This window comes from Cheilinus undulatus, linkage group 16 (genome assembly GCF_018320785.1).
Source record: "Cheilinus undulatus linkage group 16, ASM1832078v1, whole genome shotgun sequence".
Taxonomy (NCBI): Eukaryota; Metazoa; Chordata; class Actinopteri; order Labriformes; family Labridae; genus Cheilinus; species Cheilinus undulatus.
The window spans coordinates 4323602-4348285 of record NC_054880.1 but is presented as its reverse complement, the minus strand read 5'-3'; the positions used below and the strand labels follow the sequence as shown (position 1 = coordinate 4348285).

Below are 24684 nucleotides of genomic sequence, written 5' to 3'. Positions count from 1 at the left end.
AGAACCGCACGCTTTTAGAGGATGGAGATCAAGATTCAGTAGACATGTTTGGATCTGCTGCTGGAATACAGACAAACTAATGCTTCAACTGTCATTATTCAAATCTAACTAACAAAGGACTTGATGCTAAATTTGAGGCCTTGAAGAAACCTGATTCCAAAGAATTAGGGACCTGGAGTTTGAAGGCCAGAACAAGAACTTAGGGAGACGTACTTTTATCACAGAACCTAAAGTGGACTTAAGGAGGTGAAATTAAATGTTTAGTAAATATTAACCACTGTGATTAAATAAACCTGGTTCTGGTGTAAACTCTAGTCCAAGCTGTCTGCCTATAAATGTGAACAGTCCTCTCTTATCCTAACAGGTCTTCATTGACAACAGCGTACTTCTCCTTTAAAAATTACAATCATTGTTAATTTTTAACAGTATCTTAGCTGATAATCAGTCAGGTTTTAGAAAGAATTACAGGAATACCACTGCTGCCTTGAAAGTAGTCAGAGATTTTATTGCATCATCAGACAGTAAGAAGCACTGTGCTGCTCTTTTTATTGATTTGGTGAAAGCTTTTGATACTGTGGACTATGTGTGTCAGATCAATCTGTCTGTTCGTTTGAAAATTAAATATGTAAAAGAACCCAGTGTGTGCAGGCTGAGGGATGTACCTCTGTATACACTGCCTGGACAAAAAAAAAAAAGTCGCCACCCGTATTGAACTAAGCAAATAGGTACCAGCCTCCTATTGGATAATTACTGCATGGGCGATTATCTCTCAGCTGCCAACAAGTTATTTGACCCCAGCTGATGCAATGAGTAGCTTCTCATTTCTTAAACAACCAGGTCGAAAGACACATCCTGTGGTTGTGGAAAAGATGTTGGTCTGTTTAAGAAGGGTCAAATCATTGGCATGCAAAAAAAGGCTTCAGTTTGCTAGGGAGCATAAAGGTTGGACTCTGGAGGAATGGAAGAAGGTCATGTGGTCTGATGAGTCCAGATTGACCCTGTTTCAGAGTGATGGGCGTATCAGGGTAAGAAGAGAGGCAGGTAACTATGAAACTAACTAGCTAAGTAACTAACTAACTAGCTAACTGACAAATGAACTAACTAGCTTACTAACTAGCTAACTATCGAGCTTACTAACCAACAAACTAACTACTTCATATGTCAGAAGTGTAGCAAACACTCACCAGAGAACCAAATCCACACTCAGAGAATCCTCTGCAATCCTCCACCCATTGTTCTTTTAAACTCCTCTAAAGACAAGTTTCACTCAGAAAAACTTTAAATATCTTTACATCAGTTGTTTGTAATGCTTAACTGTGTAGTTTCTGCTCCAAAGTCTGCCTAGCTTGCTCTTCTGTTTTCTCTCTGTCCATCTGTTCTCTTTCATGGGCGTGCTGCTGGAATCTTATCTGCTCTGCAGCGCCACTATCACCCTCTGCTGGACAAAGCTAGATACTGCAGATAAAACTGCTTCAAATCAATTTCAGCTTGTAAAGATCTTATTTTGAGTGGGTTACATCTGGAATTTGTGGAGGAACATTTACAGAGAAAATGACCTACTATATTTCAGCACAAATAGTCCACAGGTAAAACTAATCCTGTAGGAATCAGCATCTTTGTTATTTAGGGGGTAGTTATGTTTTTGGTAGTACCCGTTGAGAATTTTAAACCCTTCTTCTTTAGCCTTCAGTGAAATTGGCCGTTTCAGATATTGAATGAATTTGTAAGTTAGTGGTACATGTGAGTTCCTTCACCTCACCTTCAGCACACATTTATAGTCATGAATATAATTCCTTTCAGGATTCTTCCCAGAGTTTTATTATCACTTCCTGTCCTCTATTGGTGTTGGTTCAACTGTTAAAGCTGCTTAGACCGTCTGAACCTCTGAGTGTGAGAATATTTACAATCATTTGCACCAAAGGGAGAGGAATAGCTCTACATACTCTGTCCTATTCTCTGTACCAACATTGAAACTTGTATTTATCCTTGAATGTGTTGAACTCTAGGGATTGACCCTTTTCCTCCATTAGATCAGTAACTAAAACAATGTCTTTGTCATACCAGTTTGTCTTCAATAGTTTTCTTGTTCGTTGTAATTGTTCTGTTGTTCCACAAGGTGGCGCAGTGAGTAAAGTTATGGGAAAATATAATTTTCCAGTAGTTCAGTACTTGTCTGTGGAATTCCCACAGCTTCATGGCTAGTTTTGTGATTTCAAAATCACATTTGAACAGAAATTCAAAGCCTCCTACCTTCTTAAATAAACTTGTAGGAATATGAAACCAGAGTGAGTCAGATTTGGACCAAAAGGCTTTAACCCAGTTTATCTTCAACACTCCAACCATTGCTTCAAAGTCTAGTGTTTTTAAGCCTCCTTTACAGCTCTCTTTGGCCAACTGTGACTTTTGAACACAGTGTGTTTGTTTCTCCACATGAAATTATAAATGATAGAAGTGACTTTTTGAATTGTACAGGGGGGGACATACAGGAAGTGAAAGGGTAGACCAGCTTTGACATTCCTTCAGCTTTGGATAGTAAGTTCCTACCAAAAAAACCAAAGATCTCTCATTAACCAATCATTTCAGGATTTTTTCATCCTCTCTGTTTGATCAGAAATATTACTCTTTTACAGTTTTTTGGCATCTTTAGTCAAATGTATTCCTAGGTACTTGACTTTTGACAGGAATAGACATGATTTGTAAAACATTACAAGGATACAGGGGCAATAGTTCACATTTCTTCAGATTTAGATGTGGGCCTGAAGCTTTGGAGAAAATAGAAATAATGTTCAATCCAAAAAGGCTTTGTATCACAGATCCTTCATGTCTTCTAAAAATGTGTAGAATTGGGCTGTTAAAGCATCAATTCATGGAGATTTTCCATCTTTCATCTGTTTCAATGCATTTTCTAGTTGTGCCAAAGTGAAGTCATCTTCTAAAAATTCTTCATCTTCCTCACTGTTTTCATTTGATCTTGGATTGTTGTAAAAAGGGATTCACATTCATTTCCATTAAAGTTCCATTCATAGAACTTGTTCTAAAAGCTCCAAATCTCATCATTGCTCTGTTTTTGCTCATCTGAGCTAGTATCATTGATCTCCAGCTTACTTCTTCTTTTTTGACTTTGTCTGTGTTTTTCTAGAGCAGAGAAATAGGATGAATTTTTGTCTCCATGTTCAAGCCATGTAGCCCTTGATCTAATAAATGCTCCCTTAGCTTTATCCATAGAAATCTCATCTAGCTGAGCCTGGAGTCAACTTCATTCTGCCTTATCTTTATGGTTTACCATCGCTGTCAAAAGTCTGTATGCATAACTTTGACACTTTGTACCCGTGTTTGAAAACTTTGTGTGTAAATAAATGCTTTGTACCCAAAAATGGTTTTGTCTATATGAGTCAGCAAATTACGAGTGTTTTTATGTGAGTATGAATCTAAAAGCTACGACTTCAAGCAGTCATGAATACGAATCTGATTTCTATGCATACGAACTAGAGTCCTTGGGTATGAGGTGAAAAGCGCTCAAATGACGTCACTGGGGTCACAGGCAGGTCGTAGGGAGACTAATCGAGCCCTGATTCCGCCGATCGCACATGCGCAATGATGGCTGACGACAGGGACGCTGCTGCTGCTAGCTCCGACTCGGAATCACAAGTAAAGTAAATAACCTGATATTTTATCGACATTTTCAGTATTATTTTGATGACGCTTTTTTTCTATTTTTTTTTTTAGATTTTTTAAACACATACAAGTTGTAGCATCAGCCCACGAGGTCACAAGCTAAAGTTTTCTCACATGTAAAATGAGCGGTCAAGCCCTCGGCGTGAAAGCGGGAGGTTCATAACGTCACCCCTGCCACTTAACGTTCAACACTATATGCAACAAAAAACATTCAGTGTTGCCAGGAATAAAATATATTGCCACCGCATGTTAAGCATTTTCAGTCAGTAATGTGGACTGCTGAGCCCTGTGTAAAAGTTCTTTAGCTGTATGCTGTACAAAGATGCCTGTTCTTGTCTGTAGTACTACAGAACATTACTTTAGTAATACTGCATAAACAACCAATGTCAATTTACAGTGACTTTACAACATCAGTTCAGTAATATTAACAACTAAAGCCAATTTACAATGCCTTTTAGTCCCGTAAGTAAGCATATAGTGCTAATGCATTTGTTTAGGCTTTTCAATCTTATGATTCAATAGTGTCGGGACTAAATTAGACCCCCACCCACTAAAAGGATTCACATTTAAAACAGATTCAACTACAACATTTCAAACATTTATGTCTAATCTGTAAACATTTTAACATTCATATATTTTGGATATTTTGGTTTGTAAATGTCCTTAAACATCTGCCTTTCCCTCTGATTCACTTATAATGACATTTAATACCCGTTTTCAGATTTTTGGGCCATTTTACAACTTCTTTTTTCACTTTTATCCCATTTTTGCCCCTTTTCATCTTTTCGCCCAGTTAAGCTGCCTTTCATCATTAAATATTCTTTTTTTTTCTCAATTTTTTGCTCATTTTTGCGACATCTTTTTGCCACTTTTATCCCATTTTTGCAGCTTTTTCTCCATTTAGGCGACCCTTTAACCATTACGTACCACTTGTTTTGCACATTTAAGTCACTTTCCACTCATTTTGTTGTCAGTTCTCACAAACTCTTGCAACTATCTGACTATTTTCCACTCTTTCTCCCCATTTTCACCCCTTTTCACCAAGTTTTGCTTCTTTTTCCCCATTTTTTTGCACTTTTATCCCACTTTTGCCCTTTTATTACCTTTTTGTCCATTTAAGCTACCTTTCATTACTAAATATCCCCTTTTTTCCAATTTTTTTGCAATGTCTTTTGCCACTTTTTCCCCAAGTTTTGCCCCCCTTTATTTTTTTTTTTTTTTTTTTTTTACATTTTTTGCCACTTTTCACCCATTTAAACTACCATTTGCCATTACATACCACTTGTTTCCTCTTTTTTGCCCATTGTTGCCACTCTTGACTGCTTTTTGCCCATTTAAGTCACTTTCCACTCATTTTTTTGTCACTTCTCACCCATTTCTGCTTCTTTCTGACCATTTTTCCACTTTTTCTCCCCATTTTCACCCATTTTTTGCTGCTTTTTGCCCATGTTTGCCACCTTAAACCTATTTTTATTGCTATTTCCAGCTGTTTTTGCCTCTTTTCACCTCTTAGATTGTGGCTCAAAGGTATTTTCCATCATTTGGCTCTTTGGTTGAGTAACACTGCTCTATAGCATAGTCCTTATAGTAACTAGAAGTTTATCCATTTAGCTCCATGCACAGCAGAGGTTAGCAAAGCAAATCACCTTTGTTCTGGTTTATGGTTCCTCCCCTGAAGCTCAGTGGCGCCCCCCCAGGGGAGGCCCGCCTCACACTTTGAAAACCACTGGTTTATATAAAGTCATCAGCTGCAAATATTTCATGAAAAATCTCCTGATCATGATAGAAATATTCATGACATTGATAAATAGGTATAATACATGACTGAAACATTGAAGTGACATTAAACACAGTTTTCTGAGGCCGTCACTGTTTGGTAGGGTTTTATAGAGATGAACCACAATAAAGCAGAAAACCATCACAACCTTGATTTATCTCAGTAATTCCAGTCTAAAAGGTAAACTCCTATTTTCTAGATCAGGGGGTCAGACTCAGTCACAGCAGGGGCCGGATTCTGGATCCAGGACTAACCTGAGGGTCTAACAGGGTCACCTTTGAACCAGAAACTGTCAGCCTCATTTCACCAGGAATAAAATATAAAACCTTAGCTCTGATGATAAATGATTCTGACATTTAAAATGTTAAAAAGATCAGTTTAAAGGCTCACAATCTGAGAAAAGAACATTTATTAGTTCACAAAGGTCAAACATGAAATTAAAATAATGTTTTTAAAGGCAAATATATTAGAAAGATTTTGTAACTTAAGGAAATCTTAAATCATCAGGATAAGTTCACATTTTTATCCTTGAGGAAATCTGCAGACCTCAGACTGATGGGACAGGAATATCAGGTCATCTTTAGGGCCAGATTGAACTGTTCCACGGGCCGGATTTGGCCCCCGGGCCTTGAGTTTGACACCCCTGTTCTCTAGAATCATCTCACAGGCTGATATATTTCAGTCTTTATTTCTTTTGATTCTGATGATCATGGCTGACAGCTGCTGAAAAACCCAAACTCAGTGTCTGATCAATGAGAATAATGTGAAAAAGTGAAATATTGGAGCCTCATGGAGTCACTCTCCAATGAAGTGGAACACCTGCACAGGTGTGTGAGTGGATTCATGAGCTGGATCCAGATTCATGAAGGACAAATGTGCTTCAAAAGGAGCAGAAGCAGAGAGGACTGTGGAATGAAGCCCATTCAAGAATCTGAGGGAGCTTCAAGAGCCACCACGCACACACGGATCCAGGACATGAACTACAGCTGGACCAGAGACTAAGTCAGAGAAATCTGACCTGGGCTAGGACCAAAAGGACTGGACTGTTGTGGTCCCAATGGTCCAAAGTCTTCTTCTCAGATGAAAGTCCATTTTATAAACCAACAGTCAGAAAAAGACAGAAAAAGAAATCTCTGCCTAAAGTGAGCTAACTTCTGAGGTCTGTCTGATAGGATCAATATTATGAACTGATAGAGTCCCAACAGTTACACTTTAGACTAGATCAAACTAGCAATTTCAGCTGAAACTGTGAGGCCAAAATACACAACAACAGCTGAAAATAGCAGAAAAATAGCAGAAAAACAGTTGAAAATAGCATAAAAACAGCTGAAAATAGCATAAAGGTAGCTGAAAATGGCATTCAATAGCTAAAAAAGGATAAAAAAAATAGCTGAAAATAGCTGAAGAATAGCTGAAAGTAGCCTTAAAATAGCTGAAAATAGTAGAAAGATGGGTAATAGAAATTTTGAAATTAAGTTAAAGAGGTGAAAAGTATCAAAAATGGGTTAAAAGTGACAAAAGGGATAAGAGTGGAACAAAGGGGATAAACATTGGAAAAATGGTTCAAAACAGGTTAAAATCCTGCAAAAATTGGGTTGAAGAGGTAAAAAGGGGCAAAAAGAGGTGAGTTAATACTAGTAGTAAATCAGGGGTGTCCAACTCAAGGCCTGGGGGCCAAATCCGGCCCTGGTACAGTTCTACCCGGCCCACCAGATCAGATCATGTTTATTAGAACTGGTCCACTGGTTTGAGGTCTGCAGATTTCCTCCAGTTTAAAAATGTTAACCTGGATTATCTAAAATATCCTTTAAAGTCAGAAAAATGATCAAAAGTTAAAATAATGAGGTCAAAGGTCAGGAATGTGGGAAAATACATTTCATTTCATATTCTTCATTTTGACTCAAAGTTTGGTCTTTACTTTTCATTTCAAACCTTTTCACTTCACTATTTTGACTTTTTATCTTATTTTTGACCTTGTAGATCCTCAGTTTAAATTTTTAAGTAGCATTTTGACCTTTTACACTCATAATTTAGATTTTTTTCACATTTTGACATTTTTAGCTTCTTACTTTGATGTTTAACTCATACTTCAACTTTTTAGATTCTCAAAGTTATATTTTGACATTTAAAACTCAATTTTTTTCCTCACACTTTGACATTTTAAACCAATGATTTTAAATGTATCTCATATTTTGACCGTTAAGAATCATGATTTTAACTTTCTATCTCATGTATTTGCCCTTTAAAACATTTTTTCTTTAAATACCATGTTTTGAATTTTGATCTCAGATTTTTAGCCTTCAGATTTATCATTCTGACTTTTTTAATCTCAAAATCATTTATCATCAGTGCTAAGGTTTTTCCCATAATTCATTGCTGGTGAAAATGAGGTGACACAATAACACAAGATAGACACAAGATTCTACAATCAGATGATTTATTTAGAAAAGAGGAGCAGAGGAGGCATTTTTCACCAACAAAAGTTCATCTACTGAAGAGTGACTGTCAAGATTTACAACCACTCAGATTGATCAGAGAGGATCAATCATCTGGTGTGTAGTCTGACTAAGCTTTGGATTCAGACAGCAGAGTTGGAGCTACACAGAACACAGACACACTGAAGAACCTGGAGATGAGTGCCAAACCCCAAACCCAGGATAGAGTGGTTTCGTGAATGTGGTGTTGAAGGTGTGGAGGTGGATCAGTCTGCCAGAGGAGACTCTGTAGAAGGACAGAGAGCCAGCAGGATGGTCCAGATACACCCCTACTCTACCAGAGGATGAAGAGGAGGAGGAGGAGATTTTTGTTACTCTGTTATTGTGAAGGACAGAGTAACCATCAGAGCACCTCAGACTCCAGGACTGATCATTCCATCCAAACACACATTCATCTCTGTTTCCTCTCCGTCTGATTCCTCTGTAACTCACTGATACATGAAACACTCCTCTCCACTCGACCTCCCAGTAACAGCGACCAGTCAGACCAGTCTGACACAGCAGCTGAGGCCAGTTATCAAATCTGTCTGGATGATCAGGATATGACTGACCTCCCTCCACCCATGTAACCGTCCTGTTGTTGTCAGACAGTCTGAGGTTTCTGTTCACTGTGTTTGTGTCCACTTCCAGCTCACAGGCGTCTGATGGAGAGAAGGAGACACAGCTGATGGTTATCATCTGATCATTCCTAAACAAGGTTACTGACAGAGTCAAACTAACATTTCATCTTCAGCCCTGAATCCTGTTTATCAGCCCTGAAATTCTACTTCCTGTTTCTATTGGAATGAACAGACCACAGTGAGCTGCAGCTCCACAATCACAGACAGACACCAAACACATTTCTATGGCTTTGACTTTAGATTCATGGCTTTGATTTCACCTCCTGTGTCCACTGGGTGGCGCTATATTCCATCCACCAATACTCAGTAGCTGTCATGATGGTGCTGTATGTGGAGAATGATCAACAGAAGGAGATAGAAGCGTCTGAAATCAGATTCCTCAGGAGGGAGTCTGGGCTCAGCCTTAGAGAGGGGGAGGAGCTTCTTCACCTCTAAAAGACTCAGCTCATCAGGATCCTCCTGGTCTCCTCCCTGTGGAGGTCTTCAAGGTCCATCCAGCTGGGAGGAGACTTCAGGTCAGACCCAGAGCTCTCTGGAGGGACTATATATCCTATCTGGTCTGAGAACTCCTCAGGACCCCCCAGGAGGAGCTTGAAAACCTCAGACTGAAGGTCCATGTAGTCCTAGCCCTCCATTGAAGAAGAACCAGGACCCCCTCCCAGCAGACAGGAAGGTGTAAACATAGGGGTGGGTCTAAGGGCTGATAGGGACTGAGCCGTAGTGGTTCCTCTCCTCAGAACTCTAAAACTGTTTGTGTTTAATGAATGTCAGTGATTGTGAAAGTGGACCTTCATACTTTCAGACTCACAGACACAGATGGATTCAGACACAGCCTCAATCATTGTTGGTTCCCATGGTTACCTGATTCATCAGCCACATTCATCATTGTGTTCTCACTAATTCACAATTCAGACACTCACACTTCTTCAGACCTGGTTTCAGTCTGTGCCGCCCCCCATGGTCCAGTCTGGAGGAAGAAACAGAGCCAGTTTAGACATCAGGGATGGTCAGGATAGATCCAAACACTCTCATTCGTCATGGGACTTTATTTTCCTTTAGGTTTTTACAAGGGATGCACCGATCCACCTTTTCTGGTCCCGATACCGATCCCGATACCTGGGCTTTGTGTATCGACCAATACTGATACTGATCCGATACCAGTGTTAAAAGAATAACCTGTATGCCCTACTGTAAGATAAGACTGGTAATTGTTTTGGGTAAAAGGTAAAAATTGAGTACATATAGATTATCAGCCCGATCCAGCTTTGAGGGGCTGGATCAGGCTGATACCCAATACCAGAATCAGGATCGGTGCATCCCTAGTTTTTACCTGTGCATGGTTGTTCTGCAGGACTTTCGCTAAATTCCCTCTCTTCTACATTTACTAGGCCTGTGCTCTAAAGATCAATATGGCAATCTATCATCATGTGATCCTTGGCTGGACGTCAATCAATACTAGAAATGGAACAATATTCAAACTTCATGTCATGATGATCATGATCTCAAATATCACAGTTATCAGTATTATCACAGTATTGTTATTTTTAGATTCATCTAAAGAGGTTGTGGGCTAGTTCATCATGTCCTCTTTGGTTTACTCTGAATCACAGGACTGATTCTTTTCAACTAATCTGACCTTATTCTGCACGCTCCTGTTCTGTCACTGTGTCCTCTAGCTAGCAGGTCAACTGTACGTGATCCAGTAATGTGTGCAGACAAATGAATGATAAATGCACGTTACTGTGAAGTGGATGGAGGACAAGAAGGTGGAGCCATGGCTGAGCCCTGGACCCAGGACTGGACTGGGAGTTCTGCTATTTTTGGCTTCAACGGGCTCCTCACAGCGGGTGGAATATCACAGAATTATAGACATGTTCCTTTCCCCTTATTACGTAGAGCTAACTCTGACGTAGTCCAGAGGTAAGGGACATAGACTCATGTAATGGTGGGTTTGACCTCTCTTTAAATTAGCCCTTAAATGATCCCTTCTCAAGCAGAAGGACTGAAAAGAAAGCTACAAATCTACTAGAATTAATAAGACTTTCACAAGAAGGCCTAAATGTTCTTGAAATGCTGACAGTAATGATCAGATCAATAATTGGCTGTTGTGGTGCCGATAGTCTAACTCAGTGGTTCTCAACGTTTTTTCACTCATGTACCCCCCGTGAAAGATTTTTCCAGCCAAGTACCCCCTAAACAGCACAAAGCTTTGTTGGCCATAAAGAAAGACATTGAACAGCGCTGTGACAGCGTCTAAATTTATCACACTTTACAACTCACAAACACTTTCACTTCTTACATTCAAACATTTGAAATGTTCAAAATGAAAGATTAAATTCATGGCAGATCTTCTCATCACTAAATGTGTGAATTCAAACTAATGTAGTGAAAACTGTGAGTGGACAGGCATAAAACCATTTAAAACCATCAGTAGTAAAGTACTGCTCAGCTGCAGCCGTCTCTCTGGAACTATTTGGAAATAAAAACAGAGAACTAGAAAGAACTAGAAACCTGTAAAAAATCACTTCATTATTAAAAATACAGCTTAGTGCCCCTTTTAGTGATCATAATAAAGATCTCTCCTCAAACTGAAATCATCAGCTTAGTTCTAGAAAAACATTTCTTCACAGAAAAATCAATCATGAACTTTTTTATGAATGGAGAGATTGTGAATACAGTGATTGACAGGGATGTGCCAGTGTGGGTCAAACCATCCTGCCATGGGGGAGACTCAGGGGGTTTAGGCTCATTTCATTTAATAGACTACAAAATATAAAATACGCTTTATGAACTTAAGCTCCTTGCACAGCAGATGCTATTTTATCTTGCAGATAATCCACACCAGATATTTATTATACAACCCTGTAACAAGTCAATGCAAGCTTCCACAGCAGTCAGAAATGACAGCACATATTTGTTTGAACCCTGGTTGATTTTTCCAAAGTTTGGCTCTGACCAGCAAACATCAAAACACTGGCTGGTGGCCAGTTTTTAGGCAGACAGAGGAACAAAAACGTCCTCCTCTCCAACACCACATGATGTTTGTCCTCTCCTCATATCTGTCTGTATCAGTGCCTGTGGTTTTGACCTCACGTAGCCTGGTAGAGAGGGAGACAGGCAGCAGGCATCCCCACATGTCCATGTGAAGGTCAAAGTGCTACTCACACAGCTGGAGCTGTTTCTAAACTAATGGGACTTTAGTCCAATCAAATATCTAACAACAGCGTCTCCTCTGAGCTCAGACACACCACTTCTAGATGCTCCGTATCAATCCGCTCACTGAAATGACTCCTCTGACCAGTCTGGAACACAAACAGGTGAGCCAATCTGTGCACTGTAGGGGAGTTAAGTCCTCCCACAGTAACCTCAGCTGTGCCCTTATTACTATTATTAATAATATTTAACATCAAATGAATGAAAAGTGGCTCCCTCCTCTCAGCAAACATGGCTGGCACAGTGGATGAAACAGGGAAACTAAACAGCAAGGACCCATTCATCTAAAACTGATGCCAAGGCTGCTCAGGAGACCAGTGATGGGAATTCAGGCTCTTTTCAGAGATCCGGATCATTTGGCTCAGCTCAGCAAGAAGAGCCGGCTCTTTCAGCTCCCAAACTCCTTCGGTACCACCTTGGCTTTTAAATTAGACTCTGGTTTTAAATAGAAATGTGGTCCAGTTCTGATTAAACAGCCGCGTTCCTACAGAGACATCTGAGCTAACAGCTACCACAGCAGCAGGCCCTGGATATACAAAACAGACCACCATGATGATAATCATGCTGAAACAGACCGGGAGGAGAGAGAACACATCTTTCTGTCATGGAAAGCTTTCAGTGTTGATCTCTGTCCTTGTTTTAGTAACAACTCTGTACGGTAGGACTCTGAAAGTAGCATCACTCAGTCAGTTAGTTGGACACAGACAGACCCATCTGCAGGGCTGACCTCAGCAGTCAGCCAAAAATAAAGACATTAAAGACCCTGTAGAGCTGAAGTGCTGAGAGCCAACTTTACTACCAATATCAGTCTGTCTGTCTGAGTCTTTCTGTCTGTACCTCAGTGTCTCCAGTTTGCAGTCTGGATCCTCCTGGAGAGCAGACAGTATTTTCTCTCCTGGTTCTCCTGGATGATTGTAGCTCAGGTCCAGCTCTGTCAGACAGGACCAGCTCAGAGCCAAGGCCAGAAAAGAACAGCCTTCCTCTGTGACCATACAGCCAGACAGACTAGAAACACAGAGAAACAGTGGTCATGAGAAAGGTCATGGGAGGCGGAGCCTTCAGCTATCAGGACTACATGTGGCATCTTCAGTCTCTAACACCCCATCCTACACCTTCTAGTTGGGAGACTTTGACACAGTTGTCATTGTCCTTGGACTCACATGAGAGTTTCCAGTCTGCAGTGTGGACTCTTTAGTCCAGTAGAGACCAGCTCCACTCCTGAATCCTGCAGGTGGTTGGTACTCAGGTCCAGGTCTCTCAGACTGGAGGACTGGGAGCTGAGGACTGAGGACAGAGCTCCACAGCTTCCCTCTGAGAGGTTACAGCCACTCAGTCTGAAAAAGACTTTCAGTTAGTCAGTGAAATAACCAGACAACCAATGACATACTATATTAGTAGCTGAGCACCAAATATTGTTCTGGTCATGTTTCATTTTCCTCTGTTTTTATTTTGGATCATTTCTTCCTTGTAACTATTGTTGATTAGAATTATTATTATATTATTGACCTGGGCAGCTCAATCTGCAGTAACGGTAATAGTCCTCACACTCAGGTGTTCTACTACCTGCTTTACAGCTATCCATCTATTGTCCCTGTGGCATGGTGAGCATGAGAGAGGAGATGGCTTGCTAGAGATAAGGCTTAACAGACACTGAAAGAGGAAAAAGAAAGAACCAGGACCACTTTCCATTACTTGACTTGGAGATATAACAGTATGTTGATCTTCCTCATTACGTCATGTATTTAGTTAAAATCCTAGAACACCCTTTGGTGAGCGGACTAAGGTAGTGAGGCATCCTTTAGATTGGATTAGGTTGTGTCATTTAGTTGAGCCGCCCAGTCTCCATTTACCAGGTGTGTGTGTGTGTGTGTGTGTGTGTGTGTGTGTGTTTTCACGTGGGTTGTTGGTGTGTGACATCACATTCTCATCTAAAAGAGTGTGTGTATTTCCTCTTTGTACGAATTTATTTGTGGCTTCCACAGTTCACTGATTAACTGAGATACAATGATGTGGCATCAAATGTGTTTTCCTATGTAGCTTGTTCACCTTGGCTCAATTTGACTTGAGATTATTGTGAAATGATGATTCATGTGAATTGTGTGAATCTGAAGATAATTGTCACTTAGATTTTGTTCTTTCTTTTAGTTTTATGGAGCTTCCAGTACCACAATAAAACCCATGAAGCATCAGTCCAGACTTTCTGCCTTTATCACACTGGGGGGGCTGTTACAGTGAAAACCTGTCACTACTTTGGAGACCTTCAGCTGATCTGCATTATCATCATCATCATCATCACCACTGGGCATTCATCAGTCTACATGTAAATGTCAGGCAAGAACTGTAAATAAATATCAGAGGTGCTCATACTGAGGTTGGAGTGAGAGACTTTAAAGGACATTGGGCCTCATTCACTAATAAATGCGTAGAAAGGTTCTTACTCTGCGCACAAGTTCAGTGTATACGCAAAATCACCATCGGATTCATGACACGTGCGCACCGGACAATTTTCTTCTCACCACCGTGTGTATGTTAGTGAATCAGAATCATTCAAATTGACAGGATCTTGCCTGCGATCTGCATAAACCACGCCCCTGTTTCTCTATAAAAGGAAATCCGTTTGATGCATCAAAACCAGATCGGCCAGGAGGTTTGAAGTTGCTAGAGATGGCCCCAAAAATTAAAGGAAGAAATTTCACAATGGCGGAAATTGAAGTTTTCGTGTCAGAGGTGGAGGCAAGGAAAACAACACTTTTTCGAAGCGTTTCCACTGGAGTCTTGATAAACAAAAAAGATACCTGGGCCTCTATCACAGAGGCTGTCAATGTAGTGTCACCTGAGGTCCGCACCGCAGCTCAGGTGAAGAAAAAGTGGTTTGATATCAAGGTGGATTCAAAGAAAAGGATATCGGACCAGAGTGTTAATGAAATTTCTCAATTACCTTTAGAGAGTCAAAAAACAAGATTGGTAAGATACATGCATCAAGAATTTAATTCACTCTGTACAGAGGGAGCAAACCCACACAGCCACACGGCAGTTAGCAGTATGAGGCCTGCCCAATGAGCAACTGGAGGACCCCTTTTATGTAGTTTTTGTTTTATTAAAAACTAAGTTCAGGAACCAAGACCACGCCTCTCACATAATCCAATTTCCGTCCTACTCCTATTTAACCAACCGTCTTCTGTTCCCTCTCCCCTTTCTTCCGTTTTCACATCCCCACCCTCCCAAATCCCCTTTTCTATTCATATACCTCTCCCACTAACTTCTTTTCTTCCTTTCACTCAGGAATCATCAGGGGCTCTTATCCATAGAGCATGAAGAGACGGACCCCCACACCGAGTCTCCAACCTGCTGAAACCTGAAGACTCCACAAATCCCCCCATCAAACCATCCCTCCGTCCTTTCCCTCACTTTCCTTTCGCTGCCGTCCGGCCTCATCCCACGACCTTTTCCCCCTCTTTCACCCCTCTATCCTTTTCCTTCACTTCCTTTTCGCTGCCGTTCGGCCTCAACCCACGAACTTCTCCTCCCCCTTTTTTTTTTCTTTTCCATCCATCAATTCATTCCTACAATTTGATTACTAAATAAACCTTTAAAATGCATTCCTGCCAAAGTGGTCTTTGTTAGTGAATTATACCATCTAAAAAATGCCTTTGAGCAGTTGACCAAACACGTGAGCTTTTGACCAACTTCAAAGAACTTCCTGAGCAGAAGGGTAAATCAATTGGGGTGCAATAAAACAGATGGTCACTTCCCAAAAAGTGGTCTTTACGACCTTTTACAACATACAGCTGCTCAGCTCATGACTTACTGCCCTGTGGTGATCATGATGTGATTTACAGTGGGGTTAACAGAAGGATCGCCAGGTCATTCCTTGGTCAATAAGACAGATGCACAGCTAAACCTACAGACTAACTAAATAAGAGGTTAAAATGTACAAAACATACAAAATTCCCATCACAAGAGAAAAACAGAAGGAAACCGGAGGAGAACAAGGACCACCTGATCTCACTCCAAAGGATGAGTGACCAGCTGCAATAATTAGAAACTCATCCATCTCTGGCCTATGTCAACGGAACGAGGGTGAAAGTGATGACATTGATCTGTCAGGTTACCTGTAATTATTTATTTGTTTATATTTGGAATTCTTAATCTCTTGCAATTAACGACAGAAGTCAATCAGAAAAAACAACTTTATTTAACTGAAATTGCCAATGCTGATTGCAACATTTAATTCATCCGTAGGCCCAGATGACAGTGATGTGTGAAAGTCAAAGTTGTTTTATTTCACTTAAATGCTCATATTTTTTTGATTAGAAATGAAGTGTTATATTGAAAATTCAAGATTTTAAGTATATGAACGATGGAAAAGTGTCCGTTTCATGGTTATTTAGAACATTTGGTCAACTTGTTAGCTAATTCCTGGTTTTAATTATTATCTTTAAGCTTTTATGAATTAATGTAGTTTCAATACATTGTGCATCTTGGGTAAAATATATGTGTTTAAAGATTTTAGAAAGCTGATCGTTCATTATTTGTGCGTACGCATTGTTTGTGAATGAGGCCCAGTATTACTGCAGATGCAAACCAATAATCCAGTCCAGGTCTCCCTTGAAAAAGAGATCTTTGATCTCAATGGGACTAGCCTGGTTAAATAAAGGTTACATTAAAAATCACAGTATTTGTCACTGTAACTTAAATGTGAGAGTTTATCCTGGCATAAAAACCTGAAGAATGAAAATGTTGTGTTGTCACAGATGTTTTAAGGTTACAGGCATAACTCTTGGTATTCTCAGCTAAGTCTTTGGGATTGTAGAAGTGTTTCTGGTTCTGTGTTTAGCCTTCACAACCTCAGTGTTTATGTGTACTACTCCAGTGTGCATTTAAATATTTGAATCTCTACTGTGTTTCATGATAAACTGTTGGGTATTACCTCTTATCTTTGAGTTTACGTCAACACTCACAGGTTCATTCCAGCTGTAGTGCACTTCAGTTCCACAGCCAGATAGTCAAACTCAACACACACTTTAAACTAAATGTCAGTTCATGCAGAAGGAACAAGCAAACCCTCTGACACACAACAAGAACCACCAAGTTCTCCACAAAGGATACCGACAGCAAAGGCACAGGAGCTGCAGGAGCAGACTGTCAAAAAATATAAAAAGTCCTTTTACAAAGCTTAGGACTCTTGGAAACTAACAGCTAGAGAAAGTAGAACGGCGCTGAAATTGTCCTGTTCTCCAGACCACCTCAACCAAACTGACAAGGAAACGTGCACCAACCATGATTTTAAATGTCAATACCAGTCCATTTAGCACCAACAGGCCACCACTCCACAAACTGTTGGTAAAATGGACACTTGTACTACCCTGACTGAACAAATACCTGCCTTTGTATGTAAACCAACAGAAACTATAGAAGAAAACTAGAATGAGAGACTTGAGAGAGAGTGAGGATTGTGTTCAATGAAGAACAATATGGGTCTGTCTTTGGGATCACCAATGTACAGTTGTCATTGTCCTTGGACTCACATGAGAGTTTCCAGTCTGCAGTGTGGACTCTTTAGTCCAGTAGAGAGCAGCTCCACTCCTGAATCCTGCAGGTGGTTGGTACTCAGGTCCAGGTCTCTCAGACTGGAGGACTGGGAGCTGAGGACTGAGGACAGAGCTCCACAGCTTCTCTCTGAGAGGTTACAGCCACTCAGTCTGAAAAGGAAACAGAGGTAGAAAAGCTGTTCTCTCTAAATACAGACGGACTACTTGAATCTGTCAGCTGTGAGTTCACCTACAGAGCTTTGTTGGAGGCTTTGACCACTGGCAGCAGCCTCAGGAGAGCCTCCTCTGAAGCAGAGTATTTCTTCAGGTCAAACACGTCCAGATCTTCTTCTGATGACAGTAAGATGAAGACCAGAGCTGACCACTGAGCAGGAGACAGTTTATCTGTGGAGAGACGTCCTGATCTCAGGGACCGTTGGATCTGCTTCACTAGAGAACGATCCTTCAGTTCATTCAGACAGTGGAACAGGTTGATGCTTCTCTCTGCAGACAGATCCTCACTGATCTTTGTCTTGATGTACTGGACTGTTTCCTGATTGGTCTCTGAGTCACTTCCTGTCTGTGTCAGCAGACCTCGTAGGAGATTCTGATTGGTGGTCAGTGACAGACCCAGGAGGAAGCGGAGGAACAGGTCCAGGTGTCCATTAGGACTCTGTAAGGCCTGGTCCACGGAGCTCTGATGGAGATGTCTCAGTTTAGGCTTGTCTCTAAAGATTTTAGAGATCCTGGATGTTGTTTGTTCCTCTTCCATCGGGTTGACTCCAGAGTTGGTGAAGGTCTGATGGACATGAAGAGCAGCCAGAAACTCCTGAACACTCAGATGGATGAAGCAGAACACCGTGTCCTGGTACAGTCCTCTCTCCTCTATAAACACCTGTGTGAACACTCCTGAGTACACTGAGGCTGCTCTGATATCGATGCCACACTCTCTCAGGTCTGGTTCATAGAAGATCAGGTTTCCTTTCTGCAGCTGCTCAAAAGCCAGCTTACCCAGGGACTCCATCATCTTCCTGCTCTCTGGACTCCAGTGTGGATCAGTCTCAGCTCCTCCATCAAACTTGATGCTCTTCACTTTCGACTGAACCACCAGGAAGTGGATGAACATCTCAGTCAGGCTCTTGGGCAGCTCTCCTCCCTCTCTGGTCTTCAGCAGATCTTCCAGAACTGTAGCAGTGATCCAGCAGAAGACCGGGATGTGGCACATGATGTGGAGGCTTCGGGAGGTCTTGATGTGGGAGATGATTGTGCTGGCCTGATCCTCATCTCTGAACCTCTTCCTGAAGTACTCTTCCTTCTGAGGGTCAGTGAACCCTCTGACCTCTGTCACCATGTCAACATACCCAGGAGGGATCTGATTGGCTGCTGCAGGTCGTGTGGTTATCCAGAGGCGAGCAGATGGAAGCAGGTTCCCCCTGATGAGGTTTGTCAGCAGCACACCCACTGAGGTGGACTCTCTGACATCAGAGAGGATTTTGGTTTGGTGGAAGTCCAGAGGAAGTCGACACTCATCCAGACCGTCAAAGATGAAGACCACCTGGAAGTCCTCAAACCTGCAGAGTCCTGCTTCTTTGGTTTCAGTAAAGAAGTGATGAAGGAGCTCCACCAAGCTGAACTCTTTCTCTTTCAGCAGATTCAGCTCTCTGAAAGTGAATGGAAATGTGAACCAGATGTCCTGGTTGGCTTTGCCTTCAGCCCAGTCCAGAGTGAACTTCTGTGTTAAGACTGTTTTCCCAATGCCAGCCACGCCCTTCGTCATCACTGTTCTGATTGGTTCATCTCTTCCAGGTGGAGCTTTAAAGATGTCTTCCTGTCTGATGGTAGTTTCTGCTCTGTCTGCTTTCCTGGATGTTGTTTCAATCTGTCGGACCTCGTGTTCCTCATTGACCTCTCCAGTCCCTCCCTCAGTGATGTAGAGCTCTGTGTAGATCTGATTCAGAAGGGTTGGGTTTCCTGCTTTAGCGATCCCCTCAAACACACACCGGAACTTCTGCTTCAGGTTAGACTTGAGTTTCTGTCGGCATACTGAAGCAGAAGATCCTGAAAGAACAAGAAACAGATGATGTGAATGAGCTGATCCTGCTAAAAGTTGGACTATAAAAGAGTGGCTGTGCAGTTCTTCTTCCTCCATCAGTTTCATCCAAAAATCTCATCAGATGTTCAGTGGGTATGTGCAGAATATTAAAGCAGAGTGTGGAAATGTAAACCTCCTCTTCATCTCTCCATCATCTTAAATCTACTTTCACTTTTGACTTTTCAAACTTACTGTTCCTCAGATAGTCGACCAGCTCGTACTGCTTCATTCTCCTCAGGAAGTTCTCTGTGATCTTCAGAAAAGCCTCTCTGCTCCTCTGCTCTTCATCTCCCCTAACCAACACCTCCTCATCCTCACTGGGACATTCTGGGTTATCCTGACTCAGAGCCTTCTGAAATCTCTTCAGTTCCTTCTTCACAAAGATGATAATGTTCTCCTCCAGCAGCTGGAACACAAAGAGAATGGAAATGTTTAGGGGACAGCCTGGGTTTGATCTGACACACTGATAGAAAAAGAGTTTACAATGATCTCTAGATAGATGTGCTCCACCATAAACTGTGATGTACACACCAGAAATATGGAGTCCAGCTCTGGTTTCTGCTGTTTGGACTGATCTCTGAAGAACTCTGATGGTTCCAGCTGAACTCTGGAGAAAAAAACATCAGCTTTAAGGACATTTCCTGACCCTTATCCTGACCACTTCACTCTTCACCAAAAACCACCCCAACATCTGCTGGAGGTCCCTGGCTGAGGAAGCCAACAGATCCACATCATCAGTAAAAAGCAGTGATGAGATTCTGAGTCCAACAGACCAGAATGTGTCTGACTCTGGGCTTTAAGAAACAAGGATCCATGACTCTGGTCTGTAGGGATGAGTCTGGTACTAAAATGGTACCAGCTCCAAATGTCTGGAACCCAAAGGGACGAATCAAAACAGTTTCAGTGCTTTGTCTGACCCTCCATCTCAGACCCCTGCAAATCCAAATAGAGGCAGAAAATACCTCCTGGAATGAATGTGAATGATGTTAACTCAGTTTTTATTAGTAGAACATGAACGCCTTTCATTCATGTCTCTGTCCTGAGAAATATCTGCAAAAATCCTTCACTATAGCCTCCCTGAACTCCTCCCACACATGGACTTCAGAGAGGATGGTGGCCTGGTTATGATATCAGTGTTTATAGTTCATCATTTATTACCGTTCATCTGCTGACTGTCTGAAGTCAATTATACGACCAATAGACCGGTCACTCTTCATGGACACACAGCTGGGTTCAGCAGAGTCTGGACTCTTCCTCTCCATCCTGAACCTGAAAAACAACATGATCTGTTACTAAAGAAATTACATGTTTATATGAAGGAAAAATATATATTTAACACAACATAATTTATGTTTGAAACTCATTTTAAAAAGGGACCCAGTACCTCCCTGCTTAGCACTCAGCATCAAGGGTTGGATGGTGGGGTAAGATCACCCCAGGTGCATGACAGGAGCAGCTCTGCTCCCCAGAGGATGGCTCAAACACAAACAACCAATTTCACATAAACATGTTTGAGACAAGGAATGGGACTTTAACCTCATTATCAATCAAATACATTACATTATTATTAATGACATGACCACTGGGAGTGAGAGGATCTAGAGGGATAATACGGCACTACAAACTCTTTTGGGGCTTTTCCATACATGGTGCGGCTCGGCTTGACTCGGCACAGCTAACCCTAACCCAGCGCAGCAGGGGGTTTGCTTTTCCACCACAGTTGAGTTACCTGTTTGAGGGCGCGTCTAGAGATGATGACACAGTGTTTTGAGCCCTTCTTGATCTTTCTACACTTTGTGATCTGAATGACTTTACATTGTTTTAAAGCAAAAATCAAACTGTAGACTGAGAGCGCTGCAAGCTGCTCTTTTTTCTTTCTCTCCCTCTCTCTCCGTCTCCCTCTCTCTATCCACGTTTAGTAAAGAAACAATAATTCACTGTCATCATCAAAAGGAGAAAATTTTCCTGCTTTTAAGTTAAAGAACAGTCTCCTTATTATTGATTTGTGGGTCTCCAAAGAGCAGAAAATGAACACAATCATAATTTTGGATTGGGCAGTGAGAACTGCATGCTTTACTAGTGCATTTTATTTTTTAAAAGTCTAAAATTGTAGGCTATATAAGAAGGAGACAGGGTCAAACTTTGGTTATTAGTAGGTGCAGAAAAAGGTGTATTCCTGGATCCGCACCTGGTCCTTCCTGATTTCACTCTTCAGTGTGAGAAGCCGTGGGCAACTATCTGACTGTAGTATGCACAAAAATCTCAAGTATTGGTCTTGTGTCATAAATCTTTAAGTCATACAGTGAACGCTGACGCTGCTGAAACATAGTTATGGACAGCTGGAGCAGATGCAGGGATAAAACCTATCTCCCCCGTCTCCCCGTGGGGTGAAAATTGATCACGAAGGGGTTATCAGTAGCAGAGAGGGGAAATCCCCCCAGCAAATTGGACCCCGAGAAGCACTTCGACGTCAGCGCAGCACGCTTGAAGGTGGGGCTGACCTGCTTTGGCCCCACTCGTGAGCAGGGCCATTTGAGCACGACTCAGCGCGGCCAAACTTTTGACGGGAACGCAAATCAGCACGGCTTGGTTTGGATCTGTGCGGCCAAAAGCCGTAGTGGAAAAGCCCCACTTAAGAGAGGTTGGTGCCTGACCATTAAGAGCTTTGTCAATGAGAAGAAGAATTTAAACTCTATTCTAGATTTTATAGGGAGCCAGAGCAGAGAAGCTAAGACAGGAGTAGTATGATCTTTTTTCCTGGTTCTAGTCAGTACACCTGCTGCAGTGTTGTGGACCAGCTGTCTTTAGTGACTAACTAGGAAATCCTGATAGGAGAGAATTACAGCAGTCTAACCTAGAGGTAACAAAAGCATGGACAAGTTTTTCAGCATGGCTTTGAGACCAGATGTGTCTGATTTTAGCGATGTTGTGAAGGTGGAAGAAGGCTGTCTTTGAACCATTCTTTATCTGGGTGTTAAAGGACTAATCAACTAAAACTCCTAGATTTCTCACAGTGGAGCTGGATGTCAGGCTAATGCCGTCTAAGGCAGGTACATTCTTAGAAAAAGCCTCTCAGAGGTGTCTGGGCCCAAGCACAATAACCTCGGTCTTATCTGAGTTAAGAAGCAGGAAGTTTCTGCTCATCCAGGTCTTCATGTCTTTAAGGCATGCTTCTAGTTTAAATAACTGAAATATTAAGGTATGTTGGGGTCTTCCTCACAAGTGAGGCTAAAGGGAGGGTGAGCTCAACAGTGGATTGTTGCAGCATCAGCAGTACTGAGGGTGTTGTGCTGGTCTGTCGTGGTGAAGAGGGAGCTGGAAGGAAAAGCTTTCCATTCATCAGTCCATCTACCTCCCAACCCTCAGCTATGGTCATGAACTCTGGGTAATGACCAAAAGAATGAGATCACAGATCCAAGGGGCTGAAATGACTTTCTCCGGGGGCTGGCTGGGCTCAGCCTTAGAGATTTGAATAGAAAGGAGCCAGCTGACACCACAAATAGACCAGCAGTAGGTCAATGTTAGAAATGCTGTTAAACTCTCAATATCAAATCAAACAGTCTGCCTGATGATGATTATTGGATTGTTAGTCCTCAAAAGATGAAGAAGTCAACTGTTAGCACTGTCCATTTAAAACTAGAGATCCAACCATCCTGGTTTATTTCTATGATGATGGAGAGATGATGAAGAATGAGGGACCACGGTGGCCTGGTTATGATATCAGTGTTGATAGTTCATCATTTATTACCTTTCATCTGCTGACTGTCTGAAGTCAATTATACGACCAATAGACCGGTCACTCTTCATGGACACACAGCTGGGTTCAGCAGAGTCTGGACTCTTCCTCTCCATCCTGAACCTGAAAAACAACATGAGATGTTATTTAAGACAAAAAATGTTTATGTGAGGAAAATATCTTTATATAGAGTTGATGTTTATAAGTAGATGAGACAGCTGCTATGAAACAGTGAGTGTTAAAGACGATGATGGAGCACCTGCAGAAGTCTCTAGACAGGTGCTACACCAGGATGTTGCGTGCAGTACTTAACATCAGCAAGAGTGAACATGTTACCAACGAGAATCTGTATAAAGAAACACCAAGGGTGAGTGAGAAAATAGCTGCCAGGAGGATGACACTAGCGGGACACTGTCAAAGACATCGAGAACTGCCATCCAGCAAATTGGTGCTATGGGAACCTACACACGGGCGCCAGTCACAAGGCCGTCTCACAATAACATATGTGGATGTACTCAAGAAAAACATTGGAGCGCAAAGTACCGACAAGCTGGCTAGATGTTTGGAGAACTGGGATGACTGGAAGAGAAGATGGAGGGCTGTCTGAGGACAACCTAGTAGTATGGAGAAGGAATACTCTGACTGATCAGTAGCTGATTAGAAATGCCTGAAATAATGCTGAGTCAACAATCTGATCAGCTGGAAGGTCCAGCTGGTAAAATGACTCTTAGGTGAAGATAAAGTCACATGATGTCCTTGTTTCATTGATTCTTGGGAGGTTTTAGTTCTGCTCTGTTCCTCTAAGGAAGTAAAATCCTGTTGTTAGCTGAATCAGGATGACTTTAGGCTCCTGTTATCAGGTTCTGCTGCCCCCTGTAGGAGGTCCCAGGACACTACAAAGCTAAGTAGACTGATCAAATCTGATGATGGTATGGGTGATCAGCTGTTAGAACCTTGATCAGGGCGTCCCTATGATGGAGTCATGTGACCATTAGAGATCTTCATCTCACCTCAGAGCTTCTTGGTCTTCACACAGAGAGGTTTCACAGGAGAGACTCCCTCCTCTGGTCTGTCCCACTCATCCACAGCAGAGCGCCCCCTGCTGTCTGTCAGCTGTAATGAAGGAATCAGAGAGAAGAGAGCTTTACAGTTTTTCTCCATTGGTTTGGCTCATTTCTTGAAACAGAAATTACATTCTCAAAACTCTAAGATCATTTGGCAGAACAGTTCAGCATAACACCATGGCTCCTTGCAAAAGCTCATATCTCTCCCAAAACTGTTCACTCATGCTTCAAAACTAAATTCCTTTCCCATATAAATAGTCAGTGCCACCAAAAATGCAAAGATCCTTCTCAGTTGCTTTTGCTCATTTCTTAAAACAGACCGGACGTTCTCAACGCTCTTGGTGCTTTTGCCAAAAAAACATGAACGGTTCAGCACAACACCATGGTTGACACCTGCAAATGCTCATATCTCTCCCAAAACAGTTCACTCATTTGTAAAAACTAAATTCTATCCTCATATAAATAGCCAGTGCCCCCAAAA

The 24684-nt window shown here is 41.7% G+C and overlaps 1 protein-coding gene across 1 annotated transcript; it reads right to left on the bottom strand.

The window, feature by feature from the left end:
* Positions 1-8049: 8049 nt before the first annotated feature.
* LOC121523756 (NLR family CARD domain-containing protein 3-like) lies at positions 8050-24245 on the bottom strand. The gene is made up of 11 exons (XM_041808775.1): positions 24150-24245; positions 23152-23262; positions 20562-20672; positions 19935-20010; positions 19596-19809; positions 17566-19369; positions 17309-17482; positions 12941-13114; positions 12618-12785; positions 9488-9534; positions 8050-8588 (listed from the first exon to the last, which is right to left on the bottom strand). Exons 2-11 carry the CDS (start codon positions 23253-23255, stop codon positions 8050-8052), a joined length of 3411 nt encoding a protein of 1136 aa, XP_041664709.1. The 5' UTR covers positions 23256-23262; positions 24150-24245.
* Between the last annotated feature and the right edge of the window lie 439 nt (positions 24246-24684).

Bases quoted from the DNA above. Each gene is read 5' to 3' on its own strand.
- LOC121523756 (XM_041808775.1), bottom strand. From the start codon at position 23,255: ATGGAGAGGAAGAGTCCAGACTCTGCTGAACCCAGCTGTGTGTCCATG. The intron at 20,673-23,151 runs GTAATAAATGAT...GTTGTTTTTCAG, and splicing joins AGACAGTCAGCAGATGAAAG to GTTCAGGATGGAGAGGAAGA. The intron at 12,786-12,940 runs GTGAGTCCAAGG...CTGTGTTTCTAG, and splicing joins TGCAGACTGGAAACTCTCAT to TCTGTCTGGCTGTATGGTCA.